Source organism: Poecilia mexicana, unplaced genomic scaffold (genome assembly GCF_051168715.1).
Source record: "Poecilia mexicana isolate PSO_F unplaced genomic scaffold, ASM5116871v1 scaffold_9, whole genome shotgun sequence".
Taxonomy (NCBI): Eukaryota; Metazoa; Chordata; class Actinopteri; order Cyprinodontiformes; family Poeciliidae; genus Poecilia; species Poecilia mexicana.
In genome coordinates this window covers 29252391-29280296 of record NW_028263378.1, presented here as the reverse complement: position 1 = coordinate 29280296, position 27906 = coordinate 29252391, and the positions used below count along the sequence as shown (strand labels likewise).

At 37.5% G+C, this 27906-nt stretch overlaps 3 protein-coding genes and 1 pseudogene across 5 annotated transcripts; 3 read left to right on the top strand and 1 right to left on the bottom strand.

Annotated features, from left to right (window-relative positions):
- The first annotated feature begins 633 nt into the window (after positions 1 to 633).
- LOC106903399 (vesicle-associated membrane protein 8-like) lies at positions 634 to 8343 on the top strand. Its single transcript, XM_014967172.2, has 3 exons — positions 634 to 849; positions 5642 to 5809; positions 6941 to 8343. The coding sequence occupies exons 1-3, from the start codon at positions 835 to 837 to the stop codon at positions 7124 to 7126; spliced, it is 369 nt and encodes a 122-aa protein (XP_014822658.1). The 5' UTR covers positions 634 to 834; the 3' UTR covers positions 7127 to 8343.
- Positions 8344 to 9070: 727 nt separating this feature from the next.
- Positions 9071 to 14728, top strand: LOC106903400 (vesicle-associated membrane protein 8-like). The gene is made up of 3 exons (XM_014967173.2): positions 9071 to 9707; positions 12799 to 12966; positions 13923 to 14728. Exons 1-3 carry the CDS (start codon positions 9696 to 9698, stop codon positions 14106 to 14108), a joined length of 366 nt encoding a protein of 121 aa, XP_014822659.1. The 5' UTR covers positions 9071 to 9695; the 3' UTR covers positions 14109 to 14728.
- Positions 14729 to 15253: 525 nt separating this feature from the next.
- On the bottom strand, positions 15254 to 26646 carry LOC148157744 (uncharacterized). Of its 3 annotated transcripts, XM_088009116.1 has the most exons (4): positions 17879 to 18102; positions 17318 to 17374; positions 15995 to 16138; positions 15254 to 15546 (listed from the first exon to the last, which is right to left on the bottom strand). In XM_088009116.1, the coding sequence occupies exons 1-4, from the start codon at positions 17879 to 17881 to the stop codon at positions 15397 to 15399; spliced, it is 354 nt and encodes a 117-aa protein (XP_087865242.1). In that variant the 5' UTR covers positions 17882 to 18102; the 3' UTR covers positions 15254 to 15396. The 3 variants fall into 3 exon arrangements, with proteins under 3 accessions (XP_087865242.1, XP_087865241.1, XP_087865243.1); XM_088009115.1 differs by lacking the exons at positions 17318 to 17374; positions 17879 to 18102 and adding an exon at positions 26338 to 26646; XM_088009117.1 differs by lacking the exon at positions 17318 to 17374 and having other exon boundaries at positions 17879 to 18097.
- LOC148157745 (uncharacterized) lies at positions 20835 to 22377 on the top strand (annotated as a pseudogene).
- Positions 26647 to 27906: the final 1260 nt, after the last annotated feature.

Genomic DNA, 27906 nt, shown 5'->3' with positions numbered 1-27906 from the left:
CTTGTCTTTATTTTTACAATATAGTGATATAATTGCCACAAATGTTTAACTAAAAAAAAGTATTGATTCTATCCACCTGTATAAACAGAGTCCATCCTCATACATATTTATTTCTCAATCTACCGATTTATTTTTTAACGTAATATATTTTTTGCCTAGTAATTTAAATTTAAATTCCTGTAAGTCTAAGCTCTTTGCCTTTTGCTGTTGACCTCCGTTCAGTACTGTTGCTTAAAAATGAATGATGACAAAACACACAGCACTGAGCTTTTCCTACAGAGAAAAAATATTCTAGGAGAGTTTATGACTCAATAATTATGACTCACTAAGATCACATTTAGGATGTGCTGGTAACATCTGAGTGTGACGCCACAGTAGGAGTGGCCCAGGTGTATTTTACGACAATGAGAGAAGTACAGGTGCAGTTTCAAAATAAAAGCATTTTAATTTCGCCGTAAGGTGTGAATAATGGCCATAAAACATCGGCATCACCCATTAGCCCTTTAAATAGTTTAAACACTTTAAATAACCTTATTATTTTAGTGTTTGCTCGTCGAGAAGCAAATCGTATATCGCTGCGAGGTTGCGTATTTTAATGTGACAGAGGAAGCAAATTGTGATGCGGTTCACTTAACACCGGCGACGCGGAGGAATTTAGTCAGAAGGAAAAAAAAACAAGGAAGTTAACTTGAAGGAAACGTAGTTAGAACTTGAACGTATTAAACTTTTACATTTTAAACCGGGTTTTTAAGAAGGTCTTAAGTGAACGCAACAGGGTTAAATTAAAAGTTGGACCACCAATTTACGAGCAAGAGGACTTTTGCTTCTAACAAGATGGACTATGATCCGGTAGGTGATGAGAATAATGGCTGAAGCCTCTGTTTGTTGCTCAGTGTGAACCTTTCGATGCCACTACTGACCGCCATACAGGCAGCAGGTGCATTTCTAGAGAAAACAGGTCCTATGGAAGGAAGAGAGAAAAAAAAACAGGCTCACTCAGAGAACATATTAACTTTTAAACCTAGAGGAAGAAAGTTCTTGCGACGCCGAGCTAAAAAAAAAAAAAAGGCCAATAATACCACCCAATGACCAGCTCTCACCAAAAGCTGTGTGGTGGAAGGATTCTTTTCCCCATCTTTGTTAAAACTAAAAACTTCGCACTAAAAAATGTATCCATTTCACATAACCTGCTGCGGTGATATTATTGACTTTTTTAAAATTCATTTTAAACAAATATATTTAATAGTTTTCTCCCAACGAGTGTGTGAGTCCAGCTCTATTTAATTCCCCTCTTTGGGACTGTTAAAAACAAACCTCTCTGTGCCCAAAGGCAGATAGGTACAGTTAGCAAATCATTTACGTCAATTATACTTATATCCATTTACCTGTTATTAAGTTTGGTAAAGACAAAATAACGTAATAAACCCACTAAACATGTACGACATGCTGTTATTTCGATAAAGCTGGTATTTTGGGATAATACCTGCTATACAGATATGCTGCCAGTTTTAAAACATTTGAGTGATTAGTTGCTGTCCTTTAGTTTCCCCAACCGTGACTGTTTCTTTTTTTTATTTTTTTCTTACAAGTGGAAATATTTTCTAAGAGTTCAATGTATCTTTCTTGCAAGCCATGCAGATGAATTTGTTCACCCAGCTGACTGGCAGTAAGCAGCAACGGGTAGGGGAGGGGTTCTCCAACTTCCAATAGAAACTGAAGTAAATCATTCAGTTGTGTTTAATTTAAAAGACAAAGCTGTGATGAATCGAGAATCCATATATCAAACTTTCTTTGATATTAGTGGCTGAAGTTGCAGATCCCAAAAGACTAAACTTAAAAATACTACAAAATTATGACCTTCATTTCATGACATCTGCAGTATTTTACCTTTCACATTTTAATAATTTACATGGAACAGCTTATGATTTAGATATTTTCTTGTCTGCATCAACCACAGATCTATGGTTGATCTAGTACAGTACTGACTATAAATAATAAAGTACAGTAATGACTATAAATAAACTGGGGTGGTGGAAGAATTAGTTCTCAAACATTATGACATTTCTAAAACTTCACCTCAATAAATCCAGTTTTTATGAGAGATTTTAAAACGACTGTAGTGGCAGAGGAGATGGAATATTTTTACCTGGTATTGTTTTACAGTTAAAATAAAGTTTCAGTCTAAAGTTACAGTGTGTTTGGTTGAAAGGAGCAGATTAGTATTGTTTTAATTTTTACTCTGAAGTTAAACCTGCAAAGTCCCTACATTGAAAATTAGCAGAAAGTTGAAATTATCAGGGGAAAATCCGAGATAACTCAGCTGACCTGACGTCAAAAACAAAAATGGCTGCAGAGATATCTGCAGCAATAAACATTTTATTTTCATTTCTGGAATCTAAATGGATATATTTGGTACATCTGTTAGTCAGTCTGTCCCTTCAAGCTTCACTGAAAACAACAATTAACAAACTCCACAGGTTTTCCTCGTTGCTGGAGTTTGACTAAGTTGCTGCTGATTTCATTTCCAGATTTGACTTCATTGGTAAATGATACACAGAGAGATTAGCCAAAGAAAAATATTTAAGTAAAAAAAAGAAACAATTTGATCATGTATTGAATATTCTTTTATTTTTTTTCTTTCCATCACATCGCCAAACACCATGAAATTAATTAAAGGATAATTAAAAGGTTTTAAAGAAATCTTTATTTCTTTAAAATAAAGTTGTTTTTCTCTGTATTGTATTGCACAACTTTGTGGTGAATATTTGTGCTATATGACTTTATATTCTTTTTAGATTTGTAACTTAATATGCTCATTTTAGATAAAAGTTGCTTTTTATTTATCATTACTATTATTCCTTTTTGTTGAAGATTATTAAGTTGTCTGTGTTGCACCGTAATCTATTGAATTTACATTGATTGTACCTGGAGGGAGTACAGATGAAAGTTAGCCTTTATGGCTAACTCTGATCATACTTTGTCCCTTTTGAAATAAATAAATTGATCAACAACAGCCAACCAAATTGTACTTTATATATTAATAAATCTGACTCCAGAGGAGTTAGTGGCTCACAGGTCATGAACCTTACTGCATGCCACTGCTGGCCACCGTAACTTGTTCCTGGTTCTCTATCTTCCTCTTCATCTCAAAGGTCTGTTTGAATATTTATGTTTGAATATTTCTGAATATTTATGTTTGAATATTTATGACCAACGCTACCTGGCTAACGTTAACAAACCATTGGTTTGTGTTGCTAACGCCACAGGGTAGCATTGGTCTGGAGTTAGGTAACACACAGTAACAGTTCCTCATTGGTCAATGCAAACCAATGAGGAACTGCTGAAGTGTAACCAAGATTTTAAAAAAGCATTTTTATGTAACAAATGTTTTTTTGTTTTTTTTTTTTCTTTAAAAGGGACTATTCATTATGATTAGACCATAAAGAATCTCAGAGCATGTTCATTACCTCTATATTATTCAGTGCTTGGCACTTATTACATTTGGGTAGTAAAATCAGACAGTTAGGATTTGGAGATGTGGCTAACATGGACAAGGGAAATCAGTCACTTTGCATTCAGAGCAGCTGTGAAACACACACTGTAGTCTTAGGTGTTTTTCTTCCTCCAATATCTTTAGCTTACATACACCAGCTAAATTGCTGCACTCCTATCATCTCACAGGCTTTTGTATGAGTTACTGAGTTCAGCTGGAATACCAAGGCCACTTTCCATGAATCGGAGACATGCCCCTCTTTCTGTGAACAGAGATAGCCGTCAGCCATTCAGTGTGCCTTGAAGGAGTCATTGGTGTGAAGAGATCAGGAAAGGGCTGAGCTAGGTTTGTGTGGCAGGCGAATAAAACGTAAGGTTGGATGTCGCTCCTTCCTCAGTGGACGTGGGGTTTAGCAAAAAATAAAAATAATAGCATACAGTTAAGCATTAACTAATGAAGCTATTAAAAATCTATAAAACTTGCAACTGAGATGAGAACATTATGAAGACACAGGATAGCATCAGTCAGACAACGGATGACGCAGGAAAAAACCTGCTCTGTTTCCTAGATACGGCTTTGTTTAGAGGCTACTGCCGTCTTGTGGGATAAGGAGGTGTGTGTGTGCGCACACACACCTGCTGCCATTTCTGCTGTGAATTCACACCAAGAGCATTGAAAAATGAGTTTACTTTACACTGTATCAAACAACCCCTGGAAAAAATAATTTGGCATTCAGCGGGGTCGGCTGCCGCATGCAAGAGTTTTGATCAGTGACCTGAAAATGGCAACACGATACAAATCAGTAGGTTATATTTAGTGGATGGCAAACCTTCGGTGGGTGTGAATGTTTTCTAAAGGTCCGTCTGAATATTTATGATGAGTTTAAAGTTTGAAGGAATGTTTACCCTGTCATGCATGAAAGGGATTCTTCAACAATTGGGCTTTTCCAAGTGAAGTTGGTTCGTTTTAAAGCAACCAGACGTTCCTTGGTAGATTCCAAACTCAAATTTGGTATTTTTCTTAAAAACAAAGTTCAAATCAATAATATGGCAAATAACTGAAAAAAATATTAAAGTTAAGGGAAAGCTAAAATATTGAGGATAAATAAGTGAGTTGTCTCACATTATGGTGCTAAATGGATGTACCGTAAATCAAACTTTTGGATGGGGACTCTAGTTAAGAACAAATCGAAGCTTTTTTTTTATATCTCAAGTGGTTTTGCCCAAAATGATGCCTTTTTAAAACTATTTATTTTAGTTCTGACAGCAAGATAGGTATCTTTTACCTACAGTGGTGTATTAGGTAAAAGATTTTTCATCTCAATGAATGTTGAGATGTTTTATCACCTGCTGTTGAGTTCAGTCTTCTCTATAAAACTAACATAGTTTTTCTGCTGACGCTGAAACATTTAATTGCCATCATTTCATTACTGTGTTGATGTCACAGCTGTTTCAATACCTGTAAACGGAGAGACGACTATGAAATGTGTAAATCTGCCTACTCACATTTAGACTAATCACTGTCCATAATACATAATCTTACTCTGTGTATTATGGTGAGCACATTGTGAGTTTTGTAATGACGTTATTTAAGCTCTAAAGGTTTCTTCCCTGTACTTGGCTGCATCTCTGCCTGAATTTGGGTGGTACTTAGATTTATTTATTTTATTTTTCTTAACCAGACACTTAACGTAAAACTCCTTAAGCTTTGTAGACTGTGAAGATAAGTTTATCCTGCATGTCCAAAGCCTTGTGATTATTCTGTAATACATGATTTATTTTCAGTCGTATCAGGTTTAAATCTTAGTCCAGAGATGCCCACAGGCCTTCTGAAGAGAAATAAGACTGCATACATTTAAATAGTTACTCTGATATTGCTGCTTGAGTTTCGAACCATCAAAATTTCTTGGAAATAGGTGAGAGTAGAGCACCTAGGATTTGAGTGCACAAATATTATATATTTGACTGCAGCATATTTATTGGGTCTAGTACATGCGATAAAATGAGATGAAATGTATATTGATGCAGGTGATGTCTAACAACTGCAATTTGTCATTGAAGAATGTCGAGTCCTCATTGACATTGACATGGTAAAGTTGATGATATCTGGCGTAGTTCAGCTAATTCTGAGTACTTTGTGCCGCCTTAGGAGCACGGAGGAATCGAGGACGCACCAGAGCCCAAGGACAAGGTCCAGAACCTGAAGGATCAGGTGGATGGAGTGAAGAACATCATGACGCAGAATGTGGACCGGATCCTGGCGCGAGGAGAGAGACTGGACGACCTCATGGGCAAGTCGGAGGATCTTCAAGCAGGGGTCAGTGTTACTGCCATATTTTTATTATTATATACTTTTGCTCTCCTTTTAGTTTATCCGAAACACTGAGTTGCACTGTGTAGGTTTATTGTTGAGCCATGATCACAGTGGTAGTCATTATGAACAACTCTGAACAGGATGCTTTAGATGGGGTGTATGGGGGGAAAGGCAAATAAAGTGTCGTCATCATTCTTCTGTTGAACGCAACTTTTAATGGAGAGCGTTTCAGTCAGGCACCTTGGAAAGAGAATGAGCTCATTAACCCCACAGCTTGCTCCCTCAGGATCAGATGTCTCATTACACAGTACGCTTCAACCCATGTCACATTTTGATTTTACTGTTCATTAAAGGTTCACTTGAAGTCTCTGGGAGCGAAACCAATCAGCCGCTATAGACAGGAGTCTAAAGAGTGTATATGGATTCAGTCATCAAAAGTCTACACAAACTCCCTGATTATATGTTTTTTTAAAAACTTATCCAAGTAAAGAAGCCATTTTGATTGGGAAGAACTATGAAAAATCTTTCACTAGCTGTGTTTCCATTACAGATGTGCAGAAAAATTTGTCTGTATTCCACTAATGTCAAAAAAACCACAATTTTGCAATTGATGCGTTTCCATTAAATAAAAGATGCGATTAAAATGACATGTGAATAAGTTTGTTTACATAATGTTGGCAAATAACATGCAGCCCATCATCCTCCAGCTCCTCCTTGCCTTCTTCTTCGTGGTTTTCACATCTGATTCTTGATCACATATGATGCAAAAAAAAGGTGCAGTTTCCATTAAGCAAATTTATTTTCAAAACATCGATTTGCACAACTATATGGTCAGTGGGAACGCAGCTATTGTCTTTTCATTTTATTAAAAAGCAGAAAACTGATTATTGATAAACCAAGAAGGAAAATATGCTTGTCCTAAAGAATTAAAGCACAATCCTGGAACTGCCTGCCGTTTTTCCTGTCAGTGTGTCCTCATCCAGTGACATCTATAGGAAAACTTCTGTTTAATTTGAGCATCTGAATCATCTACATGATGTCTGAGAATTGTAGCTTGCAGCAGAATGGAGCCTGGGGTTTGTGTGGAGAATGGTGACATTTTGGGTGATCCTTCTCATGTTCCTCCATTCCCAGGCTCAGAACTTCAAGCAGACTTCTCACAAAGTGGCCCGGTCCTACTGGTGGAAGAACGTCAAGCTGATCGTCGTCATCGTGGTGGTGGTGCTCATCATCGTCCTCATCATCATCCTGCTGGCCACCGGCGTCATTCCCGTCAGCGCGCCTGTGGGTCCTGTAGTAAATCCCACCAAGAAACCGTGAAGGCACACAACACGTCCAACGAGACACAACGAAGTCGTAAACACAGAATTCCAAGTAATATATTGACCCTAGAACATGACTTATTACTACTTCTGGTAAATATTTAAGGCTTCTTTGTTTCTTCAGGTTACTTTCATGCTTTTGTTACAGGCACTTTTAATGATAAACTCTTTGAAACAGCTTAAATAAAACCAGATAAGTGAGTTATCTTTCCTTTTCTAGCTTTTTTTAAATGCTTTTTTTCTTTTTTCTTTTTACTGGAAGCACCTCAGTCTTCTCCATCTGTAGCCAGTTAACAGTTAATCTGAATGATTGTAGATTTTTATTTTCCATAGCTCATTGTTTATGTTGACTTTTCCAAAGATATGCTTATGAACCGGAGAAACTTGGCCAACGTGTTACGAGACGCACATTAGATCTTCAATGTTACCACTAACTTCAGTAAAGGAGAATCTACTTTTTTACATTCATGCAAAAGAAAATCTGTACAACTAAAACCAACGACTGATGTTAGTACGATGAATGTCTTTTTTTTTTTTTTACATTCAAGCATCTGTTACAGAATAGAGGCCTGACGTGTTGAGAACAAGTGGGACGCACCACCAGGCCCTTCCAGTCTATCAGCTGGGACAGACCGTTTCCTGCCCGTTTATTTCTATAACATTTAGGCCCACCTCTATCTGCTGCCCCACCACCTGGCCAGCTTCAAAGAGGTCAAAATTAATCAAATTATCAACTGTATATAGTTCTCACCAATGTGTATATTTACTGTTAACAAGTGTCTTTGCAGAAAGTGTCTAATCATTAGAACCAAATTATTTAATTCTTTATTTTATTCAATGAAATCAAGAATGATTCCTAGATATTTCTGTGAAAATAAACTATACTGATTTTTGATTAAATGGCACAGTTCTGTTTTTTTGTCTTTTCTTTTTTTTTTCTTTTTTTTGCTGTTTATCAGATTATTGTACAAAAAAGCAGAATGGAATGTGTTGGAACAAATTCTTTCTGTGTGTATTATAGTTGTCTGTATTTGTGGGATGCAGTAGCCTCTGTTCTCTTAGCCTGTTTATTTTGACTGAGTGATGCAGGCCGGATAAATGCTGTCCTGATGGCAGACCGCCGCAGAGCAGCTGTGTGGTGTAGCTGCTCGCCAGCGTTTCTGGTGTTAAATAGTTTTACTGTCTGATGAAGTCAATAAATAGTATTTACCTCAACCTGGTTGTTTGGAACTTGTTTGTTGTTCACCGTGTTGCCTCAAGATGGCGACCTGGTAGCGGTGCCGGTGTGCCGTCTCTGTTCAACCGTTCTGGTTCCGCGTGCCGTGTCGCACGCGGAACACATGTGACAGGTGTTATGCCGAGAAACGCATTCCTGCCGAGAATTGCATGCCCTTGTCGCGGGAACGCGCATCGCTCTAAGCTCTCGCATATTGACGAGAAAAACGACTGAAGTCTGACCGAAGAGGCAACTTTTAAATGTATTCGGATCATTATCATGTTTCTGAACCATATAACCTCTAAAACGGTGAGTTATATTTCGCAAATTAATTGAAATAAATACGGTTTTGACACCTTTTTTGAGACATAAGTTGAACGTTTTACAATGTCTGATGAATACGTTCTTCTCCGCTAATGATTTGAAATTCCCCGCTTTTTCTTTTAACACCGTAATGGCTTAACGCATGAGAAAACAGGGCCATTATGTAGAAAATGTTATATCACCCATAACTGTCCAGTCTATTAATGTAAGAGGGAATGAATTTTAATTTCTGAGCCTGCCCATATCTGCATCCCCTGTCTATTGACTTATTGATGTGAAACGTTTAAGGAAAAGCAGGACTATCGGTAGGCTCACTTTTTGAACTCTTAAATCCACTCTCCAGAACTTTTATTTTGGCTGAAAATATGGCTTTGCATTCTATTAGATAAAAATTTAATATGTGAATGATGGCTAAAGTTTAAATATACCTTTTAATTGCATTAGGCCTTATGATAAGCATTCACCGAAGACAAATATACGAATTTAACTGTTTGAGGTTTACATCTAATTTGCATAAATGAAAGTTAATGAGCAGGAAGAATGTAATTGGTCTTTTGTCTTTTTTTTTTTTTAGGGAAGTCCTGCTGTGGTCTGAGTGTCCTCTCTACTGTCATCTACTGGGGCAACAGCATCAGAGTCATGAGGCTCAACAACTTGATAAAAAAAAGGTCTGGGAACTACTGTAGGACCTATGGAGAAAAGATGGATTCTTCATTAAATCAAGAAATTACATGAGGCACTCTTGTGCCTCAACAGAACAAGAGTTCTGCGAGAGTTGCATAAAGGTAAGTTGCATTTAATTCCCCTCGGGGATTAATACAGTATTTTTAAATAAAACTGAATTTAAATATTTAATATTCATCCTCCCTAATGACTAGTTATTTTTCTGGGTATTCGTCTGAGTCATAATCCACATGTCCAAATGAATGAGGAATAGGATCACCTAAAAACCTGCTCTCCAGGAAGTTCCAGACACAACATCAGAGGATCTTTACAGTAACTTCAGCAGAGAGCTGAGCCAGAGACAATGACAGCTGTCGTAAGTATTAAACCTTTCAATGTTTTTAGAGCGAAGAACAGCAGAGCTTTCAAAGATTTTGTTTTTATCGATATTTCTCTAGAACAAGGCACTACATTTGTCAGAAAAGCTGTACATTTTTAATAAGTGATAGGCAGATTCTTTATTGAAGACAGAAGTGCTCCCGTAATGTCTCCGTTCATCGATCATTTCTTCAATTGTTATTTTACAAACTTAAATTTAAAATACAAATTTTTTTTAATTTCTAAAGAAACTATACATTTTATTGCACTTTTAAGATAGTTTTTTATTGCTTTAAAAACTATTTAATGCACTCATTCATATTTGTTTTGGTTGTCAGAGCCATCATGTGAAACAGATCTATCTGTGAAATAAAAACACAGAGAATGTCAGCAGCTGGTGACAAACAGCAACTAACTCAGCTTCATTTTCAGCTTTTAAAAGATGATGTAGGATGCTGAGTTTTCCTCGTGTCCAAGAATGATTGGAAAATGATGTTTGAGGTCAAACTACTGCAGCGTCCTCAGCAGTCTGCTGCTGCCGTTCTGTAAACTATTCGCTGTCATTCCTTTGGGTGTAACTTTTTTCCCGACAGGAAACAGATTTTACCGTAAATGTTCTTCATGTGGGGAAAAAATTTGCCGGACTGCATAGATTAAGTCTGGCAGGAGTGCCTGCCATCACCAAGTCTGACTGGTTACACTTAATGTTATTAGAATAGCCTATATCAAGTCTATGGTGGTTGAACGTTAAAATGAACTGAATGGTAAAACTGGACACTTTGCTTTTTGTTTGAAATATTTATTGTTGTTAGCATCGTTTCTTATTTTTGAGTTTGTCTCTCAGCCACAATAAACGATCTGGACAAATGTAATACCATCAGATTAAAAGGTTATTTTCCTGATCAAGTAGAAAAGTAACCTCGTTTTGCTCTAACATTAGGAAATCCAAACTGACCCAGTAGAGCTTTTAATCCGTTATAGATGCACTAGTGGTGAAAAATCTTGTTTTAGGATGAGTTGGTAATTCTTCATTATTGTGGGATTACTGTGGGATTTTTATTTTCTAGTGTGTGGTTTCCTTCCAATCAAACACTTTGCTAAAGAATGCAGAATATTTTTCAGTAGTGTCAAACTTGACATCTCCTAATAATACACACACACGCACACACACGGAGAGAACATTCAAGTTCTCACTCAGCTTCTCGGAAGTTACTGCATATTATCTGTATTTCTTTAAACACCTTCTTTCCCTGTGGTCAAACTGAAGCTCAGTGCTGCCTCCATGTGGCTGATAAAATATGTCCCACTCTGACATCTGCAGAGCTACAGCATTCAGAGGCTGCCAGGTGATTTCAATGTAGATTTTTTTCTCATCCTTCAAGCAAGAGTTTTCCAACTCCAAAACAGCTACTGCTGACAGGGAATAAACGTAAAAGTGAGAAAAAAACGCTGTTATTTTAGGCATATGGTGTTATTTGGCATAGAGAACCAATGTTTTACAGTGTGCTCTACTTTTTCTCTTACAACTGAGACTCAATTAAAAACTGTTGTAATGAGCGCTGGAGCAGTAACATTTGTAAGACACGGGGCAGAAACATTTGTTTTCAGTGCACAGCTGTGTAAATCATGCTTTAGCACATCAGATCATTAGCATGCACACTTTGATATTTAGCTAGGTGGGGCTGCAGCACATAGGTGGCACAATTAGAATTTACTTTAATGCTCCTGAAATGTTAGCCTGGTCATTGCCTTCTCACGCTGTTCAGCTCAATTTAAATCTTGCTTTGTCTGGGATTTCTCCCATTCACTTTGATTCTCCTCTAGAATTTCAGCCAGGTCAATCAGGAAAAATTGTGAACAATGACACCAGTTTTCCGTGTTCAGTCTGTATTGGCCACACTTCCAAATATTAAATTATTGTTTAGCACAGCTCTTCTCTCTTCAGAGTGGAGGATGGTTGTTTACAGTGCAAGCAATTTTCAGTAAGCGTCACAGAGTCGAACTGGCACATTACATGCATCACGGGCAAACGATAGCAATTGGGTAAAATGTAAAACCTGGCCTCCAGGAAGTAATCGTTTCTATACAGTCTAGAGCCAAGACTCTATAAACTATAGAACAAGGAGCTGGTTTTTAGCATTATGTAATCTCATACTGCATTTATAAAGATTTATCTACCTCAGCATGTCAAATGCTTGAAGAAGATCCAGATCACAGCAACCTAAACAGCACAGAAGATAATTATTTTTTCACTTGAGTACACTTATAGAGCATTGACCTTACATTCCCAGATAGGTAGTAGATACTCTGAATATACAAAGAAATACATTTTACCAAATTTGAGAACAATTTCTCTAACTTCTATGACTTCTCCTCCAGACTTGTGAAAGTTGTAATACTGTTTGCTTTTGTTTTGGGATTCTTACGGTTTTTGTTGTTTTTTGTTGTTGTTGTTGTTTAAGGCTCCCTGGTTATGATGTACATCGTTAGTATCTTCAGTGTTTATCGTGATGCTGTGACCATCATAGGGACGTCTGTGGGTCAAGTGAAAGCTGATAAAGAATGCTCAACTCGACTATGCAGTGGTTGCACATTGAAGAAGTGACTGTTAATTTTAAAAAGGACCGTAATTGATTTAAAAAAAAAAAGAAACAGGAAATATGTTTTTAATACGGAATCTGTCATTTCATGTAAATCTGTAGTTTTCCCAAATAAAAAAAAATGGAAAAAGAAAATGGAGGCACATCCAAAATCGGATACAATCTATTTTGGCGTTGCTTTTTGTCACATTTAGTTATTTTAGGGCATCCAATGAACTTTAATATTGGACCCCTCCAATAATAGGAGGTAAAGTGCTATATGTTTTACCTTCAAGCTGACTGTATGGGTAAAAAAATGAGTTATAACTGTGTGTTATATAATTATGTAATTACATTCAATGAAAGGTAAATACATTTGCTTCTATAGATGTTGGCATGAAGAGTTTTTTAAGACTCACTGCATGCAGTAATTTGACGTCATAATAATAATAATAATGATTTCCACAAACGTAGTTCAGCTGTCTGTCTTCTCTCTGTCCACCATCACAGGAGATGGAAGAAAAAGATGATTCACAGCAGATGAAAGCCAAGACCAGTGACCTGTCAGGTCAGATAGATGAAGTGAAGGAGATCATGAAGAAAAATTTGAACCAGATCCTCCACCGAGAAGAAAATCTGGAAAAACTCCTGGAAGTGTCCAAGTATCTGGAAGACAAGGTCAGCGTCTTCAGTCACACATAGATCTTCCTAAAACCGCACAGAGATTTGGACTCTTTCCTTCATAAGATCATTTAAAAAGAAAAAGAAAAAAAACACTGTGATTGCAGTGAACGTCAAGAGCCAAACCAGTTCAGCAAGGAGCTAAAAATAATAAATGACGTTCGGCCTTTTTCTTCTGCTCCTCCAAACTTTTAATTAGGCGCTTTTTACTTGGGCATTATTGCAGCTCGCAAAGAGAATGAGCTCATTAACCCAACAGCTCTCCATCGTCTGATCGGATGCTCCACTGTGTGGTTGGGGTCATGCTACCAGACATCACTGATGAGCTTCAGTCCTAATCAACTTAATGGACACCAGTCACATTCACATTCATCACCTACAAACAAGGAAAGGTAAAATACATAGCAGTGGCACAATCAGTCAGACAACAGTAGTTTTGACCAGTAGCTCATCATTCCACCTGGTGCATGAATACCGAACAGCTCAGGTCGGTAGGATGAGGCGCCGTCGTGTTGTGCTTTAAAAATAATAATTTTATATTCAATCAGGACGACACAAACAACATTACCACTGTACATCAAAGTGAAATGCTCTGATTCACAGCAAACATAATCTCAAACCATTTTACCAAACCAGCGTCCGGTTGGTTTGGATTAGATTTATTTCTCTTAACAAATGAAATGACACATTTTTAATTGAATTTTGAATTTGAATTCAAGTTTGTTTGATAATGCAAATATATTTAAGTGAGGGAGGCGGGGGGAAAGAGCCAAAAACAAATTAAGAGGTGAAAAGCATCTGCTTGATTTCTAAGGTGCTAACGCTCTCCGCGGATTCCAAAGGGACTTTTTTTTTCCTCTTCTCTTTTTCAAACAAGCATTCGTTCACAGAGCACGTCCTCGTCCTTCCAATAAACACATGAATCACTTTTTTTTTTTATTTCCTCTGCTCAGGCTTATAATTTCAGACGTACTACTAATGAAGTGTCTCGCTCCTACTGGTGGAAGAACGTCAAGCTGATCGTGGCCGTGGTCGTGATCGTCCTCATCATTGTCGTCGTTATCATCCTGCTGGCCGTCGGGGTCATTCCCATCAGCCCGCCTGTGGCTCCTGTGGCCACGCCCACCATCAAGCCCTGAACACACATCAACACAAACACTGTGATGAGACAAAATGAGATTATGGACGGATTACACTATGTGGCACAGATCTGGACAAATTCTGATGTGCATAGTGAACTGTATTTTTCTCAGTAAACTTACTGTGTAATAAACAAAAAGATAAAAATAAATGATTTGATGTTTATTTTGCAACGATCTAAAACAGAATCGATAAATTAGTCGACAGTATTAGTCATTGTATTGTAGTCATGTTGCTATTCAGTCAATTTACAGCAGGTGGCGTTGTGTAATTCCCAGCCATTTTATTTCACAATCAAGTAACTGTTATGTTCAGTTGTTAAGAAAACACTTTAGAAGAGGTGTTCAGATCGATCCAAAATATCCATCATATTGATACTAAGTCGGTATCAGTATCAGATTGATATTTGCGATCAAAACTAGTTTCAGATTCCCTCTTGAATTTTTTTTCTTTGTTTCTCAAATCTACCTTTAAAAAAATGTTTTTGCTTTGATTTGCTCTGATCTTTTTTTTTTGTTCTTGCACTTTATTTTAGGAAAAATGCACACGTCTTTTTTCCATGTTTCTGTTCATCTTGTTAAGAAAGAAATTATTAAAATATGTTGTGGACACCTTTAAACTTTGTTCAAAGTTTGTCCAAGGTATTAACAAAATAATTCATATTGTTGTCCCTTCAATGAGACAGTGTGAAGCCTCTCAGTGATATGTTTAAAAATGTTAATGCATCTTATTTGTGAAACCATCAAGTTAATTTTAAGTGCTATTGATAAAATGTGGACAACCAACACCCCCACTATGTTTACTCTATTGTTATAATCAATGGTTTGATTATTTAATCTGTACTTTAACTTGGAGGTAGCCAAAAAATCAAGATAACGTTTTGCATGTAGTAGCAGTTTTACGCCACCAGAGGGCACTACTTGATGTAGGTTGGAAGTTTGAGAGTGCGCACCAGTAAAGAAAAAGCATCCCGTTGTGAGAGATGTATGCCATGTCGTGAGGCAATAAAACGCCCCTCATACCCTTCTTCATAGAAAGTGCAACATTATTAAAATGATAAAATTGGCCGATGAAGGCTTTCAACATTCAACATGTTTCTTCAGTTGTACTGGATTTTTTAACAGTGTGCAGAACATGAAACCACTTTCTTTTTCATAGAATAAAATTTATTTTGTATCACATCTTGCAGCAGAGTAACACACATACAGCTTGTCGTTTTCAGGATCAACTGTCCTTTAGCTCGTTTATTGTCCTCTTTCAGTTGCCAGGGATCTTTTGCTTTTTATGCTATCCTGCAAATTTTGTAATAACAAAGATTATAAGTCCCAAAATGATGAGTCCTGCCACCACACTGAAGATGATGATGATTTTGGTCTTCTTGTTGGACATTTCTTTCTGCTGCTTCAACTTTTTGGTTGTTCTTTCAAAAACTTTACTCTGCGGACAGAAAAACATGTTGAAATATGTGTTTTCAGTGGTACTTTTCAATATCTGTTATGAGGATGCGAGTCATCTATCATTGATTCAGTTGATTTATGAAGTAACAATAAATTGATAATCGGGCATTTTCATAAAATACTTGAGTTTTCTGTCATATTAAGAGGGCTCACTGTCTTTCCATAACATTTTTAAATTATTCATATGCTGAATGTGCTGCATGCAGGCTGTTAAACAAAAACAGTCTGCTTCATTCATATTAGCTAACAATAGGAAATACCTTTTTCAACATAACACCATTTTTATACAATCCATTAATGTAAATATTGCACATTAATTACTCCCATGACAAATTTACTTCTGAAAAAAATAACTTTCATAAGCAGCCCAAACGACGGTGTGGCAGCCATGATGGGTTTTCCAGTTGGACGGCGCCTCCAGCAGCTACCTTCTCTCGCAGAACCTCGGCCTGCAGCTCCAGATCTTTCAGGTTGTCAGATCTTTCTTCGGCCTTTTTCTTGTTATCCAGCATTATCATTTTCACCTGCTCCACCTCCTCCTGCGTCTGGTGCAGGCGGCTCTTCCCTCCCTCCTGCAACACAGAACTAGGTGAGAATTTATTGTTATTTGGAACAGCTTCTAGCTTGGTGCAATATAAAAGCACCAAAGAAAAGCGGTGATGATTGGTATTTGTGGCAGGAACGAGTTGTGATGCTCCGTATGTTTTGGGGGTAAACAAAGGATCTGGCATTATTGCTGGAACCTGCTATGAAAATTTGCAAGTACTTTAAAAACCTCTTGAAAACATTTTTCATTCGAAATACTTTTCTTCAACAGACAAGGAAGCCTTAAAGAATTCAAACAAGAAGTTATCAGCTATGAAACTAAAATGAAGACAGACTACCAGGCTGATGAAGAATGCATCCAATCAACAGAGCGATCTAAAAGAAACAAGATCAGGGCCAAAGCAGGATATTTCAACAAGAGGTTTCACCTCAGAGTTATTTGTTTCCTGCCTCCTTTCTCCTTCACATTTGCCCTCTGAGCCGTGACAGGAAGGCACAATCTGACAGGGCAAACCAGATAAATGTGCTTGACATCAGAATCTGCTGCCAAGTGATGTTTATCTGCTTCTATCTCCTATCATCAAGATGTGACAAACAATAGCGTGTTTAATGCTCAATCGTTCTTAACACAGGAACTGCTGCCCAGACCTTCCTTCCCTCACTCCCTTCCTCATAACTGGCAGAACCAATTTTAACTTTGTGTTTTAAGAATGGAGTCATAGCTGTCACACAGGATGGGTGATGGGAACTAGAGATTTAGAGTTACTAAACAGGCTTTTATAATATCAGACTCATATATAGTTTATTACCTAAGAAGTATTGCAGACAGTTTTTCTATTTGTTTTGTAGTTTCATTATAAATCATTACATAAACGTACATAAAAAAGAAACTGAAATGCCTCCATGCTCGTATGACCCTGCTGACATCACAGAAGGCTTAATGCATTTACATTTTCCTTTTCGTTCCCTCTTGATTTTCATGCTTTTAATCAAATTTCATTACTTAGCGATCAGAAAGGGACGTTGGTTTGGTAAGAAAAACAAAAGTCAGAATGTATGCAGTGCCACTCTGGTATACCATGTAACTATTTAAGGTGATACAGGTAGAATATGGCTTATACTAGAGGTTTGTATCCATGGAAACCAATCACATATGAACAAAATTAAACAAAAATGATCTGCAGGTGGTTCATGTCATCATTCACATTAGGTTCACCATCCATGGCAACCATTGTTTTCATTGTCCCGTAGATACAGCCTCCCTGTGAAGTGACAGAAAAACTTAAAAATATGTAAACTAGATCTGTATATCCATAGTTTCAAACTATGCATGCTCACAAAAAAATAATTAAAATAATTAAATTCAGTCAAAAATTCTTCAGAGTACCATCACAGGCAATCAACCACAGTCTGAGACCCACAGCTACTGTATATAATCTATATCACAATTGTATGCAGGAAATGAGTTTTTCCTGAGGCTGCGTTATCTGATGGATTCTCTTGCCTCTCGTAATGTCATCAATCCACATACCGAAAAAAGTAACGGCTTATTTTTCCTTTTTCAGGGATTACTTCAAAGATTTTGTATTCTGTAAAACTCTGGATTGGAAATCCATACATCCATAGCCACTGTGTTTTTCCTTTTAGTGAAACACATTAGCCACATAACACAAAACAAGCTTTCCTCCCAGTCTTACCTCCTTGGTAAACCCAAGTCTGTTTCCCCTTTAGCCAAGCTACCTAACCTCAGGCAGGTATCCACTTACCATGTCTGTCGTGTCTCAGGCTGTGTGGGAATCAGAGCCGTCACTGCGTCCTGAACATGTACAGGCAGGCTAATGTCAACTTTATAAAAACGTGAATCACAGCATTCCTCACTCCACTGCCACACTTAAAACAAGGGAAGCGCCCTGAGAAGTTGGGAGGTGTAAAACATCACGGTGAAGAAGAAAAGTGAGGAGATGGGACAGTCTACCAGGGTTTTCATTTTCACTTTGAGCTTCATCACCAGGAGTCAGCAATTTTAGTAAACACAAGATCTGGATGTGATATCACAGCATAACGCCACACTTTTCCTGAGAAAAGTAAACATTATCCAGACATGTGTTGTTTGGCGCTAACACCCCGAAGGGTAGTTCATTCTTTCTTTGTTTGCTTACAGTAGTTCTTGAGGTATTGTTACCTTATGTTGTCATTTATTAACTTAGAACATTAATAAGATACTAATAAGTAAAGTCCTCGGAATATAATTTCAACAGCCAAACACTTACAAGTAACACTGTTTAGTGGTGGGAGGAATTGCGACATAGTTGGTCAGTGGATTGAGTTTCAAAGTAAACTGAAAACCCTTGGCAGTAAAATTACTGCTGTTATTTTTGACTTTTTATTTTTACAACCTCCCTGTTTATTTTGGTGGAACAGAGACATGCTGCTGCTGGTGCTGGCAGCAGGAGGAGGTTCAGTGGGATTTTACAGCTTTAACAATCATCTCATGTTAGCAGTTAAAAAAAAAGATAAAAGTGAGTTGGCAAAAGAATCAAACTTAACCTGAACTTTTCAGTTGGCTGATGAAATCAAATAAATGGCTAAGGATCCTGTAATGTTCCTCATTACATTTAACAAAACAAGAAGTTTTTGAAAATGTAGATTTTGAAGCTGTAGAAAAATAACCTATTTATATTGCTATATAAACTTAAGAAATGCAAACTGACCTGTACAAAGCTCTAATGACCATAGAGCTTTTAATCTAGTAGAGATCCCAGTGCGGTGAAGCACCTCATCTTACCTTGGAAACTTTTAAGGGTGAGTTGGTGATTCTTTACTTAAGATGTGGAATCTGTTCGAAACTTCAACATGACTGTGGGAGTTGTTTTTTGTCGTTGTTTTTATCTAGTGTGTTGTGTTTCTTTCAAATTAAGCACATTAAAAAATATTTTGCTCAAGAAAGATTTATGTAGTATCAAGGTTGACATCTTGTAATAATACAGACAGAGAGAAAACATTCCAGACACGTTTTTTTTATCAGCTTATAGGAAGTTACTGCACTTTCTTAATACCCTCACTTTTCATGTGAGCAAACTGAAGCTCAGTGCTGCCTCCAAGTGGCTGACTAATGTATATAAAAAAATACCACTAAGATCTGTGGACCAACGATATTCAGAAGTTTTTTTTGTTCTTCAGATGATGAGAGCTTTCCAACCAAGGCGCCGCCAAGAATCTGGGGCCCCATGACAAAAAATTTAATTGGGCCCCTTTAAAAAACATGTCTCTCCATAAACCAACAGAGACAGTGTAACCAACGGTAACTAGTAGTTTCTGACGAGGTGCTATAAACAAGCCCACTTTGACTCACTATACTGAATATTTGCTCTTCAGGGTTCAATGAACAGATAAACATCACAGGTCCAAACAAGGACAATCATGATGACACATTACATTTCAAGATCTTTATGCTAAGCTAATATGATCTGCTTAATATAATACGCCCCAAAAATGATAATTATTACTCTTGTTTGTAATTTTTTCCTAAATCATGAGCTGCCATCACTTATTCTGCTAAGTAGCTGATAAATGAGCTAATAAGGATAATTGAAGACATAAATATGCCACTCTTTATAAACTTTTCCCATATTCCTGATTGCAGAAATGTGTAGCAGAATTTACTGATAACTACTTGATACATGTCTGAATTAGAAAAATATTTGTATTGCTACTGATCCAATATGCATCTGCAACATTTAAATGGAAATTAAATGTTGTAATATCCACCAAGTATCTTAAAGAGTTGGTGGATGTTGTTGATGTGGGCAGGAAGGATCATCTCCAGTATCAATCATTCTTCTAAAGACAGTGTTGCTGTCATGACATGCTAACACTTCAATATCCCGATTGCAGACACAATATCCCACAATCACAAGTCTTGGATGACACCATAAGTTGTTGTAATGAAGTGGTAAATCAATCTAATCTGCCTCTACTGCTGCTCCCTTGTAAATATCTCTCTGGCTGTTTGGTTTGAAAGCTGGACAGAAAGATGTTGGGTTTGGGGATATGATTCTTACCCATTACAAACTGTGGAAGACATTTTCTCTGCTCTGCATGAACAAAACCTTCTTTTCAAGTCTCATGAGATTTGTGGTTGTAGTACAGGTGGCAGTAGTTAGTTCACTATTTGATCTTTGAAATAATGATTAACGTCTCCCAGTCCTAAAAATAAACCTAAAAAAGTATTGCCATGGATACGCATCATAGCAACTGCCCAAAACTAAAAGAGAAAGAGCAAAAAACTTCCAACTGTATGTCATCCAAAACCAGAGGGGACAACTGTCCTAAGATGCAATGCCTCAACAAAAAATAACCATGAACAAAAATCTACAGAAAGAATAAATCAGAGCCACCCTAACACTATATAACCCATCCCAATTCCAACATGGGGGGTAGGAAGGTGAGGAGGAGGATGATGGGGAGGTTGGTTGGTCAGTGTGGTAGAGTTCTCAAACACTCACATCATCATTCCAAAGATGAAGGGAAACTCTGTGATGTCACAACTAGAGTCCTGCTTGTGATGTCATCAGCTCTGTATGTATGCAACAAACTTCTACGTTCTTGTCATTGCTTGCTGCACTACTGACAAGTTCAGACGTTCGCAAAGCTCTTTCAAAGCTGAACATTGAGATCGTTTACTGATCAAAACGGATTTTAACAAACATTGTTTTGTCCAACATGTCGAACCAAAGGCCACATTCCTCCAACGGTGAGATGAGACCCCAGCATGGAGCATGGAGAGCTGGACAGAATCTGCAAGGCTGGACTGAGAACAGAACGCCTCCCATTGAGTTACAGAGAGAGATCCAGAGACTTGGCTCTCTTTTGGAAAAGGAGAGAGCAAGATGGTTTGAGGAGAACCAAAAGCTAGTCTACGTGCAAAGAGAACTGGAGAATACAAAAGCCGAGTTACAAGGGCAGAAAAGACTCAAGGAGATGAAGAGAGAACTACTGACAGGAGAAGAGTTTTCTGATTCAGAGTCTCTCAGACGAGCTATAATCGCTTCCAGGGTGCACAGCGACATAAAACACAAGACGAAAAGGCTGCTGCAGAAGGAATTTGAGGAATTGAAGGAAGCTCATATTGTTGGTGAGGAAGCATTCAGGTCACAAATCCAGGCAGAAAAAGAGAAAAGTGACGCCCTCCAACAAGAGCTGGACCAAATCAAGACTCGCTACGAGGAGCTTCAATGGAAACATGAAGCTGCAGGTGAAGGGAACCTGCAGGTTGACATGCAGATGTTTTATGAAGAAAAAATCAAGCAAGAACAAAAGCTCCTTGAAAACCTGAGAGCTGAGAAGGACGATCTCCAAGTAAAAATGTCCAAGGAGATTGCCTGCCTGCAGGAAACAGAGAACCGTCTGCAGAGTGAGCTGGTGCTGTTTAAGATTTCATACCAAGAATTAAACAGGAGGAATGAAGCAGATGTTTCTGCCCTGTGAGAGAAAGCAGAAGTTTATCAGTATGAGGTGAATTGTGAGAAAGAAGCTAATTTGGAAAGAGCCAAGAATGACCATCATCTTATCAATGCACTTAGAGCTGAAAAGAACAATCTGCATCAGAAAATGGCACTAGAGTTCTCTTTCCTGCAGCAGCAATCCAGAGACCTTAAAACATCTCCAAAGTGAACTGGAGCAGGCTAAAGTTTCTTACCAGGAACTTAAAATTACATATGAAGGAGATGTTTCTGCTTTAAGACAGCAAGCAGAAATATTTAAGCAGGAGGTAGATAAAGAGATGAAAGCTCACTCACTGAAAATGATGAGGGACCAAAAGATTATCAGTGAACTTGGAGCCGAGAAGGACAGTCTCCAAAAGCAACTCACTGTCCTCCAACAACGGTACTGTAGCTGTGAGGTTAATTATAAAACAGAGCTGGAAAATCTGAAAACGGAGCTCCAAGACAGAGATGAACTAGGACCTCCAAGAAGAAAAGTGGCCAGGCATCAAGAACCAAATGGGGAAAACTACACTATCCCTGTAAAAACCATTTATGACCCTGCATCCATGGATCTGGAACATCTATTAGAGAATATTGAATTTCCTGATGAATCTCCCAATGAGCTAAATGACTTCGTAAATGAGATGCTGAGAAATTCAAGCATCCTTGATCCCGAAGCCATGGAAGTGACAGACCTGTATGTGGAAACTCTGTCAGAGAAAAAGGAAAGCCAAGATCCTGGGTGCTCCGGTTCCACTAGATTTTCAAAAACCATGTAAATTAGGGTGATTGACCAATCTAAATTGTCCTCAACAAATGTAGTATTAATTTCTAGAAAATTTTATTTGTGAACAGTTTAAATCGGAGAAACAAACAAAAAAAAGAGCAATTTGTGATGAGAAAAGCAAGATGATTGTTTTAGAGGACCAGTCCTGATGGTTCAGAACTGGTTCATGTCAGTCCTGAACCATTTCCAAAACCTCAAAATACATCCCAGATTTTGGACCAAAAAAAATGTTTAGCACGGTGATGCAGTGGTTAGTGCTGCATCTTCACAGAAAAGAGCTCTTAGTTCTTAACCAAGTGCCTCTTTCTGTGGGAATTTGTTTGTTCTCCCAGTGTTAGTGGGGGTTTTCTCTGGGTGCTCCGATTCCCCCCAAAATTCCAAAATCTTGTAAATTGGAGTTATTGACCAATGTAAATTGTCCTCAAAAAAGGTCATTTCTGGAAAAGTTGAATTTGTAAACTGTTTGGATTGGAGAAACATAAAAAGAGTAACATCCAGTGAGAGTTGAACTCTCCAGAGGTTGCCATTTGTCAACCTTTGCTATTTGTAACTTCAAACAGCATGAAATTACAATAAAAATAGGAACCCCTAACAAAATAGAACATTTATTGATTCAGTTCAGTTGTGTATTAGTGCTATACATGTTCAGCTTTCTGCCACATTATGTTGTGTTTTGTTCCTTGGAGGCTGAACTGAGGACCAGGGGCTACAAACGCTGACCATGGAAAGAAAACAGGATCGGCACTGAAAGACGCATGAAGTATGAAAACATTAACACCAGGCTCTTGAACTTTTGTTAAATAAACACCTCACCAGCTGTAATTGCTTAAATGTTAGTTTTTAAGATATTCCTGTTTGTTCATGTACCTCTAGACACAGAAGACGGCCTCCTGGACTCATTCTGGGACGTATTACTTACAGAGGTTCCTACTGCTGGGGCCACAACCACAGCTAAGACATTTTTAACACATCTTACTGGATTCAGAAATATCTCACTGTGAACTACAAAGTCCATATGGTCCACATCAAGTCAGGTCTTGGGTTGTTTTGTGGTTTGATTCAAATCTCATTATTATTACTATGTGTTCCTTCGTCTGTTTCTTTGATTTGTTATGCTCATTGTATCAAGTTATTTGTCTGTATTAGATTCATTTTCCTAGTTACCCAGTTTCTGTGCTCTCTCTCACTCTGTCCCATTTTCTCTCTCTCTCCTCTCACACCTGCAACCCGTTTCCAATCAGCCATTTGTTCAGTAATGAAGCTCCCCAGTATATCTACAACTTTTTTCAGCCACAACTGTGGTTGATTTTTAGATATTTGGTGAAGCTGATGGGTGGTTAACATCGGTGGGTAACATTGTCTTCACATGTAAGTTTTGGTCAATCACCCAAGATTAAGAAAATTGGGACCTATTTGTTGGTGCTAAGTTTTAGAGATTTAGAAAATTTCAACTGAACTAAACGAAAGTCTATAGTGAAACATTTTAGTTTGAGTAACCTACAACTTATTAGTCCATGGGTGCTGTTTAAATTTAGTCTGTATTTATGTATGTATGGGGTGAGAGGTGGGGTACACCCTGGACAGGTTGCCAGTCTGTTACAGTACAACACAGAGATACATGATGAACAACCATCTACACACACTCACACCTCAGGACATAGGCCAGTTAACCGTAACGTCATATTTTTAGATTGTAGGAGGAAGTCAGTGGATGTGAAACACAAACTCCTGTAATTTCTCCCCCTGTTTATGATCAGGCATGTAGATGAATACCTCTGTTGTTTGTTAATTTTCCACAAGGTGGAGACAGCAATCAGTCCTCTGATTTGTGAAGAACTAATTCTTCCTCATGCCTCTCATTAGCTCTTGTTGACAAATACACATTAAAACACTGTTTTTATTTTTATGTGTTTCATTGACATTTTTAATCCACTTTCAACAAAGCAACAGAATAAAATATTTTTTTTCATTTTGGGGGGATGTTGCTGTGTAGCTGTTAGAATTTTTAAAAAAAAATTATGTAAAATTTTTGCAGCCAAATGGAGTCACTGCAGTTTGAACCCTAAATGTGAAAGAATGCAGCAAGAAGAAACAAGTGAGTATGAAGAAAATCAGAGTCAGCTGGTGAGGCTGGCTGCCAGAAAGGCTGCATGGCTCACACAAACTTAACTCCTGAGGTTAAGTGGAACTAGAAGCTTCTCCAGAACACAGATTTATTGTATTTTAGTTTTAATAATCGACCCAGAGCTTTATGAAGAAACAGGCATACGAGATGTGCTTTATTCTCGTCTTTAGGCATAGATAGAAATGATCAAACTGTTTAAATATTTTTCTGTTTTGTTTTTTTTTTTAGTTTTTTTTTTTTAGTCGAGGTAGTTCCTCATGCAGAACGTGCAGCAACACGCTCACCTCTCCCGTTTTGACTCAACAATATAGTGACTCAGTTTGCATGGAAACAGCAAACGGATTTACGAGAATCTGTTCCCATGACAAAGATGCCTGACAACTTTTCAGAGCCGCAGCCTCTGAGTAACAAAAAGCTTATTTGTTCCTGATGGGAAATCGGCCCTCGCTCCCACTGCCAGGCTGAGTCCACCAGCAACGAGCAGCAGTGAGGACGGAGGAGGGGTCGGCATGCTAAACGCAACCTTTGTGTGAGTGCAGCTTTTCCCAGAACAACGCTTCCAGTCTGCACTGATGAAGTCTCATAGAGGACTTGAATCAGTAGCTGGCTGCTCATTCTGACATGTTAAAGTGTAATACAATGAAGTTGCTCTTGTGGTTTGTGCCAGCAGTGACAGCTTATGATATGGGCTGTTGTCCAGGGCGGCATCAAAAGGGATAGAGCACCCAATAGCTAGAAAATAAAATATCTTTATCTCATTCTTTTTTACTTTTTTTTTTTGTTTTGCACCATGTAGTTAGAGAACAACACACTTAATTTGGTAACACTTTATTTGAAGGGGGGTGAATAAGACTGTCATGACACTGTCATAAACACCTGTCATGAACATGAATAAGCCTTCATGAATATTTATGACTGTTGTCATAAAGGGTCATTTGGTAAATTATGACACTTTTAATACAAAGTTGACATTATTCAAAATGTCTTTGTTATGACAACTTGACATTAACCAGGAAATCATTACTGTTTAGACTTTACCTTTAATAACATAAAGTTACCTAATTTTTAAAGTCCAATCAGTAATACTTTTATAACAAATTTATATCAGTAATGATTTCTTGGTTAATGTCAAGATGTCATAACAAAGACATTTTAAATAATGTCAACTTTGTATTAAAAGTGTCATAATTTACCGAATGACGTTTTATGACAACAGTCATAAATATTCATGAAGACTTATTCATGTTCATGACAGGTGTTATGTCATGTTTATGACAGTGTCATGGCAGTCTTATTCACTCCCCCTTCAAATAAAGAGTTACCCTTAATTTATATATATATATATATATATATATATATATATATATATATATATATATATATATATATATATATATATATATATATATATATATATGTATGTATATTACATCAAGTTAATATGACGTTAAAGTATTTTGTGCACACCTGTAAACTTTGACCAAATTCTGTTTGAGGACTAAATAAAATAAGTCAATGGAAAAACCACTGAAACACCTTAAAAATTACCTAAATAATAAAAAGTATCAATATTGTTATTGGTAGTGCAATCAGCCATAAGGCCCTGTATTTATTTGGTATCGGGTTGACACCAAAATATACAGAATCGTACACCTCTATTCAACATATCAACTGGCAGAAGTTTTTCAGCACAGAAAAAGAATCTGATTACAACTTTAGAATCACCAAACATAAAAATTATTCAAAATCTATCCCAACAAACTGAGGTTATAATTACTTCTGGATGTAAAAATCTTTCAGTAAAGTGGCAGAGAGAGAATTTCATACCCAAGTAGCTGGATGTTTGTAGTCAGACCTCTCTTGACTGGTGGATGGGAACCAAGACATGATGGGGTTTGGTGGAGGGGGTAAAAAATAATCCTGTCACCAGAAAAGTAGAGACTCTTGAACAAAATCTTGAGAGTGAAGTTCAAATTCGAGGGCTGACCTCTGGCTCCAGTGAAACTCTTTGGTCAGTCTGGGGATCGTCTTCCTCCCAAAACCCTGCAAATAAAAGTCTAACACGATCTCTGCTCCCAATCTTTCTTCCGAGAAACTCAAACCAAATTCTTCTCCGCTCGTCGTTCTGTAATTCCAGGGTTGTATAATGACGATCGGCGGACGTAACTTCCTCAATTTGCACCTTACAAGGTTTTGGGCCGATGTTTTGCAATTCTACGTGCCTTTCTTTGCTGAAAAATACCTTCAAGTCTGTATTTCTGTTTCAGTTCAGTACTTTTTTCTTTTTTCTTCCCCAATGCCTTGATTAGCCTCCTTTAACGATCCTTACTTTATTGCATATGCATCTGATTTAAATACACACAAAATCACATCGCCACCATGTATTATACTGTTTACTTTAATAGATATAAGAATAACACTGCAGCCATAAACCAGATTTTTCCACCTGATCATTGTCTGCAATGTGTTTCTTAAAATCAACAATGAGTTGCACATGATTCTTTAAAGGTTTGTCACATGATTTAAAAAAATATTCTTTATTGCAAATATTAAACTTCCCCTTATCTCTCTGACTTTTGCTTTGATTTCCTCTCCTGTAGCTTTCTGTTGTCTGTTCCTATAATTGTTCCTGTTCAGCGTTAAAGGACGCAACATTTAACCAGCAGAACGACAGACTGGTCTTTAATGGGATTTGTTTTGCGTCATCTACTCAGGGCTGTTGAACCCGGGACCTTTTGCTTTCACTGAGCAAACAAACTAGGGGATTTTGATCTTTTGACAAATTTGACTCAAAACAGGAAGTGTTGTCTTTCTATGTGTGAGAAGAAAACGTGTGTTACACCACTTCCTTTTTCTCAAAAATATGTTGTCAAAATTTAAGTTTTAGATCTAACATTTGGTAGTTTAGAAAAGTGGAAAATCATTCATTTCTTTCATTAACACAATTGTAAATGAATCATACATTTTATTCCGAAGAAATAAAAATGCTATTTCATTCTGTATGGATCACTGTACAGGATGACATGAAAAGGAAATGTTTTTCCATATCCCAGATGCTCCGGGATTTTTCCTCGCCTGGCTGCTCTGTTGTGTCAATCTATAAATCTGCTCCTCTTCAGGCTGACTGCATTAAAGAATCTGGTTCCTTCTTGACCTGACGGTCTCCTCTGGTTGTGGTAAACATTAGCATGTTCTCTGGTTGTGGATTCTGCGTTTGCTTGCGTTTAGATTGGTGTTCCTGGATCCGAGAATTTTCGGGAATCCCCCTCTCAAACCGGATTCCTGGTTTTCCTCCATTCCGAACCTTTACGTGTTCCTCTCCTGTACACGTCCTGGAAAACTTATGATAAACACAACATCCCAATCACCACTCATCCTGGATTAATCAGAACCTCT

What these genes read in the sequence shown, in the direction of transcription:
- LOC106903400 (XM_014967173.2), top strand. An exon ending in CCAAGTATCTGGAAGACAAG is followed by an intron (nt 12,967 to 13,922) that starts GTCAGCGTCTTC and finishes TCCTCTGCTCAG; the next exon opens with GCTTATAATTTCAGACGTAC.
- LOC148157744 (XM_088009115.1), bottom strand. Translation starts at nt 26,397, where the DNA reads ATGTCTTGGTTCCCATCCACCAGTCAAGAGAGGTCTGACTACAAACAT. An exon ending in ACAAACATCCAGCTACTTGG is followed by an intron (nt 16,139 to 26,337) that starts GTATGAAATTCT and finishes TCTGTGTTGCAG; the next exon opens with GAGGGAGGGAAGAGCCGCCT. An exon ending in CCGAGGTTCTGCGAGAGAAG is followed by an intron (nt 15,547 to 15,994) that starts GTAGCTGCTGGA and finishes TTCTGTCCGCAG; the next exon opens with AGTAAAGTTTTTGAAAGAAC.
- LOC106903399 (XM_014967172.2), top strand. An exon ending in CGGAGGATCTTCAAGCAGGG is followed by an intron (nt 5,810 to 6,940) that starts GTCAGTGTTACT and finishes CTCCATTCCCAG; the next exon opens with GCTCAGAACTTCAAGCAGAC.